At 49.5% G+C, this 13,377-nt stretch overlaps 1 protein-coding gene across 1 annotated transcript; it reads right to left on the bottom strand.

Moving 5' to 3' along the window:
• Positions 1–2,889: 2,889 nt before the first annotated feature.
• Positions 2,890–9,528, bottom strand: Pkdrej (polycystin family receptor for egg jelly). Its single transcript, XM_027954626.2, has 2 exons — positions 5,185–9,528; positions 2,890–5,085 (listed from the first exon to the last, which is right to left on the bottom strand). The coding sequence occupies exons 1-2, from the start codon at positions 9,526–9,528 to the stop codon at positions 2,890–2,892; spliced, it is 6,540 nt and encodes a 2,179-aa protein (XP_027810427.2).
• Positions 9,529–13,377: the final 3,849 nt, after the last annotated feature.

Below are 13,377 nucleotides of genomic sequence, written 5' to 3'. Positions count from 1 at the left end.
TGGCTGGGAAGCAAAAGGGGGGCCCAGAAAGGGACTAGGTGAGGTCCCAGGATCCCACTCAGGAGCACTCCCCCAGTGACCGAACTTCCTTCCACTGGGCTTCCCCTCTTAAAGGGCCCATCATCTCCAAATAGCACCAGGCTGGGGACCAAGCCATTAACATATGGGCCTTTGGGGGGCATTCAGGATCCAAACTGCAGCACCGGAGGACTAGGAAAAGTTAATTCCTGATGGCATCCCATTTTGCTGTTAAGTACAATCCTTTTCATCCTCACCATTCTACAAATAACAAAAAGGTCTAAAGGCCTACATTTTGCTTTTAGTGCTAACTAGTGAAATCCTAGAAGCAGACCTTGAAAATTCAAGTCTTCACAGTAAACAAAAGAGTTTGAAATAGATGAAGGACATACCCCACTCTCCTGTAGCTAGAGGAAGATCTCTCAGCATTTGAAGTTTCTTTAGCCATTCTGAATTAGTGAGGGGCAAAATTGAGAACAAAGCCCCAGAACATCTGTCTTTTCAGTGCAATACAGAGAGCCAGGAGGATGTTCCGGACTGCTCCCAGTTGTCCCAGAATATGCCTACCCTGTTGCTGAAAATACAGTGAGAACAAGGTAGTCTCAAAAGATTCTTCCAGAAATTATTGCCAAGTTCTGTGAAAATGGCCTTCAAAAGAAACTTAATTTTGGTTTGTCATGCTTGATACTCTTATCTCCCTGATAGTTAAAATTAGTGTGTCTGTGTTTCTTTGTTTCTTGTCTTTGGTTTTCCTGTTAAGAGGAAACCCCTGTTTTCTCCCCTTCCCCAACATGCCTGAGGTTGTCCTGTGACTGCTGTATTTCTCACCAAGAAGCTGAGACTCTGGTTTCATATGGCAGGACCAGCATCTGCCATCCTGGTCCTCAGCCAAGCCTCCTCCAGCCTTTGCTCCTGAGCCCTCCTTCCTGGACTCTGCTGTAACCAGGCCCCCAGTGCTTCTCTGAGGCCTCTCAGGTTGTGCGGCCCTCTCAAGCCATGTGTTTATGACCACGACCCTTCAGGCTCATCAGTAACTCATTCTCTTGCCACAGCGCTGGGTCAAGAGTTGTTAGCTGGCACTGGTCCTGGGAAACACTTGCTCCCATCCCTGGTGCTCCCTTCTTGGAAGACAGCCAGAGTAACCCTGAGACAGCTCAGCCCCTGGAGGAAGCAGACCCTTTAGCTGGTTGCTGAATTTGCAGAGCATGCCTGGTTGTACCCATCCATGGAGTCATATGAGTCTTGCCTGCTCCCATTGGTTGTCACCTCTGAAGGCAGCATTGCCTGCCATAGGGCTAACACCCCACAGACTAGTTAGTGCAGGGGGGTGCGTTTGACCACACTGCAGCCAGCTTCTGTCAGTAAAAAGCAATCATTCAGCCCCATGTGGACTCTTTAACAGTTTGTCCAGTAGTCAGGTGATCTAATATGAAGGTGTGCTCCAGGAGGGAGTGGCCTGTGGGGGCCAGCCATGCCCATGACCTCCCCACCAATGGAGTTAGAACATCTATATCTGCCCTTATGCTTACTGTGTGAGTAGCCTTGAGCAAGTTGCTAGGCTTCATTTTCTCACCTGCCAGAGAAGCCTAAGCCTGCCTAGTTCTCTGGAAGATATGGAAAATGTGCACCTGGGGACGGGGGCCTGCCACTGCCATTCCTGCACAGGTCAGGGTGACCAGATGCCAAAGTGGTGTCCCTCTTTCCCTCTTTTCTGGCCCTTGATTGAGGACAGGCACTGTGTGTGTGTGTGTTTCCTTTAGTAGTGAGATTGAACCAGGGACGCTCTACCACTGGGCTACAACCCCAGCCCTTCAATGTTTATTTTGAGACAGGGTCTTGTTAAATTGCCAAACCTGGCCTGCAACTTGAGATCCTCCTGCCTCAGCCTCCTGAGTGGCTGGGATCTCAGGTATGCAGCACTGCTCCTGGCACCACAGGTGTATCTGCCCCTCAGGTAGAAATCACTGCAAGTCTCAGAAGAAACCATGCATTTAATTCTGATAAAACTTAAAGTGACATCTACATAAACAAACGTGTTTCTAAGTAAAAATATAACATATATTAGCCCTTGTTTCTTTTAAACAATAAACCACCATTGCTTATTCCTATATAATGCATATGCCATAAATAATCAAGTGCCCGAGCCCTGAATGGACATGCTGCTATATTCTATATATATAGAGACTGTGCTGTATTTCACCATGAGCCCATATGTACCTTTTTAACAAAAGCCACGCTCCTTAGTCAGAATATAAAAAGTTGACTTGAACTGCAGTAACATGAAGGAGTAAATGGAAAATTTCAGACTTGAAGGGCTCCCATCCCTTCCCTAACTCAAGGGGAAGTCCTAGAACTCCCCACAAGGCACCTGGAACTCTAGCCATCAGGAGTAGGGACGAGGAGGCTCCATATCCCTGGTCTGCAAAGGGACTCCCGGGGAGGCCAAGCCGTCTGGGGCTTTGTGTGGGCAGCAGCTGTGGGTCTTGCAGCTGGAGGCTGCCCCGCCCTGGCCAGTTCCAGAGTGGGGCCTCAGGCTTTTTTCTTCAAATCTGGTCCTCAAAACCAGTGGGTATAACTACCCCAAACTACTGTGAGCTCCCAAGAAATGGGGGCTTCACCTGGACCAGGAGTCACCGAACCCATCTAGAGGGAAATCAATCAGGCATTCCACATTGTGTGCCTCTTCTCTCCTTGAACAGTCTGCTCCTACTTTTCACGGTCCTGACAGCAGGGCCCAGAGTGGGGATACTTCCAAATGTAGGGCTGTACTTTGTGAAGGATCTGGGTAGAAAACATGGCTGAGTCACTAAACCTTCCTTAATCCCACAGACTGCATTTGGAAAGCACTTCTATCTCTTGACCTGTTACTGATCAAACAACGAGGTAGACCATTTTCTTCCCATTGATGTTTCTGGTCTTCAGCCCCAGGTACCGGTGGCTGTTCTTCTCTGGCTGCCCATACAGCAAGGTGGCGAGGAACTCCGACTCATCCTTGTGCTTAGACTGAGGGGTCAGAAATGTAAATGCAGCTCTTAGTTTGCGACACAGGTAGGTCATGGCTTCCACCTCATCCGATGGCTCCTCATACACAGGCTGCTTCATCTCCTCATAAGCAGAGAGGATCACAGCCTGAAATAAATTGATCAAGATACAGATCATCACCAGCATGAATGATGACAGGAACAGAACCCCAAGAACTCTGTTACTTGAAAATTCAGTGTCCTGAAAAGCCGAGACGCAGTAGGAAAATATCGTCTGAGTGGCATGAATCATGTTACTGTAGTGCCATTCATGCTGACCAAAGACCAGGTAACCAAAAGCCATGTACACAAAGAAATACACAGATACCACAAAGGCCATGTGGCAGATGCCAGGCAGGGCGGCCTGGATGGCCCTTTGAGCCAGGCGCACATCATAGAAGAATCTGGAATACCTGAGGGTCTTCAGAATGGTCAGAAATAACAGGAAAGCCAGAATAATCCTCATGGTGTGATCTATTTGAGAAACCGCGTGGAAGGGAATGAAGTCTTCGGGGCTGGACAAGTAGAACTGAATCACACCAGTGGCCAAGAAGTGCTTACTGACAAAGAGCATGATCAGCAGGGTAAATATGCACTTTAAAGCAAAGTTGAGCAGATTATAAACACTTTTCATGTAGGAGGCTCCTTCTTGCAAAATTACGTAGCCCTCATCCACAATATAGGCTAGAAAAAAAATGAGAATGGCCACATACAAGTAGATCTCTGCTGATGTTTTCCTGTTGAAGTCAGCAAGTGGGAAGGAGTGTGTGGATATGCTGGAGTTGACTACCCCCAGCTGTGAGACCTCAAATAGGACTGAAATGCTACAGAACAGGTTGATGTCTGGATTAAAAGTCTTTAGTTCCAGAATCACAGCCCATGTCTTCTCATCAAGCCATTTGCCTCCTTGGAGTTCTTTGAGCCTCAATGGGGAATTAAACTGCTGCTGTTCTGGAAAAAAATAGAATGCATACCCTCCAGATCCATAGGTATTTAGCAGTCCATAGGAATAATACACCCATTTTTTTTCTCGAGGCTTATAAGTAAACCCATTGGCGGCATTGTCTGTCTCACGCTTGCTAACTGCATTCCAAAAGCTAGAATAGTTTTTTGTGTCTTCTGGGTCAGTGCCGTACTTGGGACGACAATGGATCTCTTTTGAGATGCTGTTCTCCACGAAGTTCTCAGAAGGCAGGCACACTCGTTCCCCAGCTTTTGCTCTCACTTGCCTCAGGAGGGGAAGGCCAAGGATTTTAGAAGAGCTATCGATAAGAAACGTTGGGTTCAGGTCATTGTGGAACAAAGGCAAGAGTACACCATCAAGCCATCTGTAGATGTCTTGCAGCTTTGTCACAGCAGCAAGATCCACAGAGAACTGATCCCGGATGAACTGATTATAGTAGAAGCTATCAGTGTGACGCAGCAGGGCAATAAGGAGCAGCAGAAGGGCCAGGAAGATGAAGTGGGTCAGAAGATAGCTCAGGAACAGGATGGCCCTTCTCCTGATCCTCTTCTTCCTTCTGAATATTCTGATTTCATCCTCGGTGAGAGGCTGGTACATCCTTGAGCCTTGGAGGTTGAGGATGTGCTTGTGGAAGGTCTGCATCTCCTTCGGAGGTACTATCAGCTCCCGCAGCCTGATCTCAATGTAACCATGCTTGGTTGACCAGGAAAGGTTCTTGCAGTACTTCTGCTTACTTGTTTTGGCAGCCGACAACAGTATAATCTTACAGGGCTGCACCAGAAAGACTGACTGACAGAATGAGCACACAGATGCAGAGAGCCATTCCATTGACTTTTCATAGCCGTAAGTCAGCCCGTAAAATATGATGAAGAATGATGATATGCTACAGGTGGAAAACACCAGGAACCATGCCACATAGACACACCACGAAGGCAAGATAACCTGGGGCTTCTTGTTAAGGTGCTGAGGACTCTCTTGCTGAGAAGGAACATCTTGATCGTCTTCTCTATTTCTGTTACTGGCATTTGTGTTGGTCCTGTGGATGTTTGAGGTGTTGGTCTCTTCACTCACACTTTGCTGCTCCTCTTTAAAAGTGACCCGAAGAAAAGACTTAGAAGGCCCAGGCTTGACCCTTGAGATTCGGCTTGTCGGTTTCTTGATGGTTGGGGCTCCCCTGGCGACTGGGGTTTGCCTGGCACTCGCTGTCCTCTTGGTGCTTGCCTTTTCTGTGGTGTACCCCTTGGAAGTTTCGTAAGCATGCCACTTGTCCAGGCGCTCTTTCCAGTACCCACTTTCTTCTGACAGAAGGGGATGCTTTTGAGGAGCCACCTCATCCAGACTCACTTGAGGTCTCTTCTGGGAGTAAGTAAAGAAAAATGTTATTAATAGATGAACAGGGATTGTAATTATGACACTTTCAATTCCTATCATCATTGATCTGATGTAGCGTCCCTCTTTTGTTTGTTCTTTTACGTTTAGATTAAAGAACATGATGTTACAAACGAGGGAGCTGAGCAACATGGCTAAGCAGCAGGACAGTCTTTGAAGCCTGTTGAACGACTTCGTAACAATATTAGTAAAAACAGAGAACCACAAGTGGTTCTTCCCTAGCCTCCTGGTCATATCTATCAGGAAGTAGTCCTTTCTTTTCAGAGGCTCATCTGGGAGGGTAACAGGAAATGTTTCTTCCAAAGTGGTGTCAACAGAAAGCCACTTCCGGCATATGAATAGCCAAATTTGTCTGTTAAACAGATTTTCCACTTTGATTCTACTTAAATACCAGCTTGGAGCTCTTCCCTCATTGTTGTGCCACACACGGATGGAATGGATGTCCCCCAAGTCACTTTTTGTTGTAAGGAGGAAAGTGTTGATGCTCCCACGGTAGAGAGTCTTAAAATGTGGATGGCTTAAACAATGCACATCACTCTTACTCTTTGTTCCACTAAGTTGGACAAAGACATTGGCCCTGGTCCCAGCCCCCCAACAACTCCCTGTAAAAACAGTAATCAGGTAGCACATGCTGTCATAAGGATCATTATCGGGCAGAATTATCACATGGTCCCGAAGAAACTGGTCCATCTCATCCCTGTGCAAGGCCCAGAAGGCCAGCACTGTGTAGAGGAGTATGATGAACAGCACAGTGAAAAGGGTTACAGGGTTTTGGCTGACATTCCTGATGACTGTGAGCCGTAGATCCACAGTATTTGGAATCACGATCACTCTGGCCGTCACAAAGTGGGTGTGCAGGCGATGGTAGGCCAGATTGGGTGCACCCAGCTGCCGCCTGGTCCTCACGGCGCTCTTGCAGACACAGTGCACTGTATCCCAAGTGGTCTTCTCACCCAGCATACAGGTGTCCTCCTTCCAGTCACTCTGGATCCCATACATGTCCATGCAGTGCACACTGAAGAGAGAGATTCTCACTAGCTTGTCACTGGGCTCCAGGACAAAATGAGGTGCCTGCAGAACCATGGATATGGTACACTTGGGTGAGTGGCTGCGCTGAGCTATGATTTGCAGCACGGATGGCGGCAGGCAAACCACGCGGGCCTCCCTAACGGCACAGGCTACGTCAGACAGGTCACTCCAACTGTGGTCTACAACTGGAGGGACGTCGTGAGCCATGATGTAGACAGCGACCACATCAGCGGGGGCACCCTGACTGCCTGCGTACACGAACACCTTGAACAACACAGTTACTTCTGTAACAAAATGGATCAGCACCTCCCTGACTCTTCTGATGTCCACTTCGAATTCAAACCCCCCTGTTGTTTTCTTCAAGGACCCCCCACGCTCCTTGCTGGGTCCCACCGTGAGATTAAAGTTCGCAGAGGTCAAGTTTTTTCTGACGAGGTACACATCTACTACATCAGGTGTGATCTCTATCACTCTTCCCTTTTCTGTGGCCCCTGTCATTCTGAACCCAATCACCCCTGCAGAAGTGTTTTCTGCAGCATGTAACCAAGGAAAGGGGTAATCTGTGAACTCATAAAACATCATAGAAACTGGAGCTTTTGCAGGGAGACCAGGAACCCTGCTTGCATTCAGTGTAGCATGGAAGCAATTTCGGCAGCATTCCTCATTTCTGAAAGCCTGGGAAACGTCCCACTTTTCAACTCTCTCCACACACATGTTCAGCTTGGGAGTCCTCAGAATAGTGGTCTCATTGCTCGGCACTTTGTCAGCCAGTATTGTGTCTGACAGAGATTCTACTACTTTGAAAGGGTCTTCGACCACTCGGCCCTTTTGAACCATCAGGTGGAGGATATTGGACAAGCTCATCAGGATTCCAGTGCTCATGATGTCTACCTGCTCGGAGCGAAAGTTCTTGTCTTTTCGTTGATACTCCTGCAGGGCCTGGTTTGCTTGCCATAGCTTCTCTAGGGCTTTCTGCTGAGCAAGTTCAGTGAATTCGGAGCCTTTCTGAGTTAATTTGGTGATGATCATCACTACCTGGCCAATTTCATCCAAAGTGTTTACAGGAAGCTTGAAAGACTGTTTGACAAGTTCTTCCTGGAGATTGACTTTGTCACCTTGGAGTGTTGGTTCAGCTTTCATGCTATTCAAGACAGAAGCCACTACATATATCAAGTAACCTGCAGGTAACATGTCCTGCTTTTGAAGCAAAGTGGACAGCAATGAAGTGGGTCCTGTGGTGAGATGGACTAACTGATCCAACACAGTCTTTGAAGGGTTTTTGTCAGTAGGAGCCTGTACGGTGGCATAAAAGGTCACCTGAGAAAAAGCCCCTAGGGAGTCATAAACCTGAGCGTAAAACTTCAAGGCATAATGATTCGCTGGCACACCAGCAGGGAGAAAGGAAGGAGGTGCCGTGGACCCTGTCCCCAGATACAGGGTGGTCCCCATGGTGTTCTCCTCCACTGAACTGATTTCTCCAACACTCTCCACATCGGAAACAATGACTTTATATGTAAGGGGAATGTCTTTATCCTTGAAATTACTACACTGGACAACAAATTTAGTAACGACTGCAAATCCTCTAGCTGGATTAACTTGGCATTTCCCAACTTGAGGCCCCTGGTTGATGATGAAGCCATATCTAAACACCATGGTCATGCCCTTCCAACTTGTCAGAGAGACAGAAACCCAAAACCGAGCTTCAGAGAAATGTGAAAAGGCAAAAGCTTTTACCAACAAATAAGCACTATTCCTCCCCGTTACAGTTTGCCGCGTCCAGTCAAATGACACCTCATCACCTGCTGAGGACAAAATCGACCAGTTGTAGAAGTCCCTGCTGACACAGTCTTTGCAGTTGAGGAACAAAGAGAATCGATCCGATACGACTAAACTCTGGCCGCAGTTTTCGGTGCAGGAGACGTGTGCTGTAGGCAGTGGTCCCGGGAGCACACGCACCCTTTTATCAGAAAATGCTGACTTGGAACCCTTCTTCACCATCATTCTGAAATAATACACTCTGTCCCCTTTAAGTGTTTCTGGGGCCAGTGTCAGTTTTGGGCTGGAAGCCTGCAGCCAATTCAGATTAGTCTGCTCTGGGTGACAGACTTCCTTACTAAACACTGTAATTTGATCTAAATGGTAGTTGCTTAGATTTGTAGTACAGTACCAAGAAAAAACGAGCCCCTCTAAGGGCCTGTCTGCATCTGGGTCAGAAGACTTGCTTCCATCCAGAATCAGCTCATCTGTGAAATTCACTGTGACATCAGCGCCTCCGAGAAGGACTGCCTTCAGCGGGTGTCCGCTAACCTGGACGTACACGGCGTCTGTCGCGGATAAGACTTTTCCATCCGGCTTGTTGATGGTCATGCTGAAATTAAACACATACACTCCCTGCTGCAGAGTGAACTTGGGGATGCGTAAGAGGGGCAGATTCGCCTGCAGCTGAACACGCAGAGGACGGGTCCAGTCGGGCACGTGGTTTACGGAGCGGACGGGAAAGATCTGCCACGTGTAGACAATGTACACGTTCATGCGGCAGTCGTACTGGACGGACGCGTTGATGGAGCTATCTTTCATCCAGATGAAGGGCACGGGGTCTTGGTCCCTGCGGATCTGCACGCGGTGGATGACGCAATCGGCCAACTGGCAGGACTCGAAGGGCGCTGTGCTCCTGCTGCCCGACGAGTTGGCCGCCTTCAAGCCTTGGCGCGCGGGCGCGCTCGCCGGACACCTGCTCGGGCGGCCGTCGGGCTGCACCGAGCGGGGCGTGGGGCGGGCTCTGCCGGGTCCTGGCACCCGCGGGCTGGAGGTCCAGGCTGGACTCCAGGACGGGCGGCGGGCGCGGGGCAGGGCGCGCACGCGGCGGTGGGGCTGGAGGGCCGGGTCCGCGCGCCTTGGGGCTGGGGCGCCGCTCCAGGGGACGCCGCCCTCCCGGGCCGCGCGGGGCTGTGGGCGAAGGCGGGTGAGGCTGCCGCGCTGCCCGGAGCCAGGGGCGCTCCTGAGGGCGCCCGGCGGCCAGGCCAACGTCCCGCGGCGGCCCGCGGGCGGCGGGAGGTGGCCCAGGCCCAGGCCCAGGCCCAGGAGCAGGAGCGCGGGCCCAGGCCGCATGGCGCCCGCCGGGGAAGCTGCGAGAGCCGCCCGGCGCGGACTGGCCCAACGGCCCGTGGGCGCGGGAGCCGCAGCAGCCGCGAGAGCAACTGGGACAGCAGAGCTCGGGCAACAGAGGTCACGGGGAAGGTCCTTGAGGGTGTCTCAGGGACACAGCGAGGCTTAGGATTAGGAAGGTTCTTAGAGAAACTGGGACATGTGAGGTCACAGGGGCAGCTGGGTCTCAGAATCAGGGAGGTACACAGAGCAGCTGGAACACTGGAGGTCCCAAGGTAAGTGGAGTCTCAGAGTGGATCTGGTGGGGACTCCAGAACAGCAGGGGCAAGGGAGATGGTAAGGGCTCACTGGGGTCTCAGGAACAGGAGGTGGCGAAACCCTTGTGCCACCTCTGTTGGCACTGGTGTGCAGGCCCCAGGGCCCAGGGTTGCTAAGTGAGGTTGATTCCAGTGGGTGTGACTATGAGGGGAGAGGAAGGGTGTCTGAGGAAGGGGCCAAAGAGTCAAGGGGAGAAGGGAACGGGCTCAGGGCTCACAGGGTTGTCTTCCTTGATGGAAAATAATTTGAGCACACATCAGAGGTATAGAGGAGGTATAGAGAGGTACAGAGGACAGGCGATACACATTCAGGGGAGGATGGGGCCATCTCAAGAAGGAGAAGCAGCCTTTTTGAAGTTCGGCCCTTCTTTTAGAGGAACCTTGGTGAGGGGTGGGTATGGGCTGGTGTGTGGGAGTGAGACCAGTGACTTGAAGAGAGGTTCTGGTGATCCGGCCAATCTGAGGATGCTCAGGCCAATGAGGTCTTCATGATCTGATCAATAGATGGGCCCTGGAAAGTCTCCTAAATTAGAGATTTTTCAAAATATTGTATTTATTAGGGGTCAAGAGTGCACAGGTGGATTTACAGATTTCCCAGGAGTTTGGGATGATGGCCTGGGAGAAAGGCAGTAGGGGACTTCTGTATTGATATCTTATTTCCTTGTCCTTCCTTTATGTCTCCTTTGTACCTATTTCTTATTCCTGCTATCCTACCTTATCCTGACCCACCAAGAAGGCTCCTTAGCAAAAATCTCACTCCTTGGGAAGACCAGTTCCCCCATGTTGGAAGTCAAGAGGCACTGTGAGCTCCTAAGGCCCCGGGGAGATCTGACTTCGGGTACACTTTCCCCTACTTCTCCTCGTTTCCATGTGCACACACCAAGGAAAGATTGTGTGAAGACGGGAAGGGTGCCATCCATACACTAGGAAGGGGGCTACCAAGAATTTGATCACACCATCACCCCGATCTTGAATTTCTCTCCAGAAGATGAGAAATAAGCATTTAAGCCACCCAGCGAGTGACATTCTGTTATGACAGCCCAAGATTAGGGGAAATGTCAAGGCTCAGGGTCTCCGGTTGGGGTTATCAGAGACCATGTCGGGAAGAGGTCCCAGTGGAGAAGACCACAGGCCATGGAGTCCTTCAGAATTTACAGGTCAAGCCAAAGCATAGCTGGAGAGGAGCAGGGCTGGATGGGGGCTTGGGGTGCACAGGAATGAGGGGAGAGGGCTTCCAGGCAGGGAGCAGCTGGCTATGCCAGATGTGCTGAGTCACCAGAGAGGACGTGGGTGAGGCTGCTGTTGGACTTAGGAACAGTCTGTGGTGCCCCGGACAAGAGCTGTGTCTGTGGTGCTTGGTGGTGTGGGGACAAAAGTTTGAGTGAGGTGGGCTGAAGGGGGAACCGGAGGGAACAAGGAAGTGGAGGCAACCACATACAACTCTTTGGGTTAGTGCAGAGACCTTGTGGAGCCAAGGTGTGGGGCAGTACCTGGGGGGAGTAGGAGAGGTGAAGGACTTTTTTTTTTTTTTTTTTTTTTATAATGGGGATGGAACTCAGGATGCACTGTACCACTGGGCTATAATCTCAGCCCTTTTTTATTTTGAGTCAGGATCTCACAAAGTTACCTAGGGCCTCCATAAGTTCTGAGGCTATCTTTGAATTTGTGACCCTCCTGCGTCAGCCTCCAGAAGCTTTGGGATTACAGGTGTGGCCAACACACCCAACACAAAGGTCATTTTAACTGTTTATAAACTACTATGTACAAAAAGATCAACTAAATACCACCCAAGTGCCCATATCCCAGTCAAAGAAACAATGCCAATACAGCTAAAAACCTCTTGAAGAATTATTTCATCTGCAAGAAAATCCCACCCCCACTAGGTAATGATCAATCCAGGCCTAGTACTTCTCACTCACACGTTTCCTTATTGTTTTATTACACAGGGACAGATCACTTAGCAATCTGTCAATTGCAGGCTACTAATGTAATCCTGTAATGCCACCCTACTGTACATGTTCTTCTACAAACTGTATTTGTGAGAATCATTCATGTTGATTCAGGTAGCTTTAGTTATTCATTTTCACAAACTTGTAGTTTTCTACTGATGGTAGTCAAAATTGGTTTCTATGTTCTTTTCTATGACCAGTAATATAGCTATCCAACCCCAAACATGTTCCCTCTCAAATGTAACTAGCATGTTGGCTAAGCAGAACTCCAATTTTAAGAAAAAGAATTTATATCTCCTCTCCCTACCCCCAGCTCATTCAGTCTCACTGTAGGAGGCCAGTTCTTTCCCACCCCTTGGATAAAAAGTGTTCTGTTCACCATTAGCTTCAATGAAAAGTTACTTTTCTATAATTAACCTATCCAGGCCCATGTAATAGACCTGACTTCATTCTACATTAACTTCTCCCAGTCCAAGCTCTGGTCTTTGTCTTCTCCCCAGGTCATCTCTCACCCCTAAGTAGAATTGAAAGGGGAAGAGAGAGAGAGCAAGCAGAAAAAGGGCCTAGTTGGGTACCTGTGTGACTGATGGCATCAAAGTTGACTTTTCCTTGGAGGATGCAGTGAGCTCTTGTGAAGGTCTCTTACCAATGGTCCCTCCATTAGGCAGGGCCTCTCCTAATATCCTTTGATCCTGGGTGTGCAGATTTTTGGGTCACCCTGTACAAGCCTACCACCCCTCCAGATGACCCTCTTGGGTCAAGACCTGCTTTCCCTGTAGGCCCATGCTAAGGCCCAAGGAAATACCGGCACCCTTCGCTCTGCCAGAATTTCCTGGGATTGTAGCCTCCTCCCCACTCCAGTCCCACAGCCCCTGCTTCTGCTTGTCCCTCAAAGCCACTGTTACCAGTGGACACCAGCTTCTGGGCCCCAGGCTCTCCAGGGAGGCAGGTTGAGGGGTCTCAGGAAGGTCCTACCACTGGGCTGGGATGAGGGGAAGGAGAGGGAAAATGTATATGGTACCTGGCACCTTCAATGGTCTCCAAAGATACCCTCCCCGCTGCCTCTTCAGCCTCTGCCCTTGGCACCCTGGACATGGTACCTGCAAGGGTGATCCAGCTCATCTCTGGCCACCCAGAGTTTTGCTTTTGGCCTTTTGGGGGGCTCCTGGTCATTCAGAGTGGAATATTGAAGATCTGGGGGTCTGAGCACCTTCATTTGTACCACCCAAATGCAGCATACTCTTCTCCAAAGTGATAAACGATTTACAGTGAGCTGGGAGGAAGGAATGGTGAGGAGCTCCAAGCATCAACTCAAGTGCAAAATTTAAGGGGCAAGGACAACCAAAATATAATTAAGATAATATTTCATTGAAGAAATGTGCCCATAAAATTAACCATTCCAAAGTGTAGAATTCAGTGATATTAAGTATATTTGCAATGTTTTCAACCATAATCTCTATCTAGTTCCAAAACATTTTCATCACCCCCAAAGAAAACTCCATGACCATTAGCAGACCACCTCCCCAAGCCCCTGGCCACCAACAATCTACATCTGTCTCTGAGGATTGCCTGTTGTGCACTTACAA

Source organism: Marmota flaviventris, chromosome 3 (assembly GCF_047511675.1).
Source record: "Marmota flaviventris isolate mMarFla1 chromosome 3, mMarFla1.hap1, whole genome shotgun sequence".
NCBI classification, from domain to species: Eukaryota; Metazoa; Chordata; class Mammalia; order Rodentia; family Sciuridae; genus Marmota; species Marmota flaviventris.
This window is presented reverse-complemented; position numbering and strand designations above follow the sequence as displayed.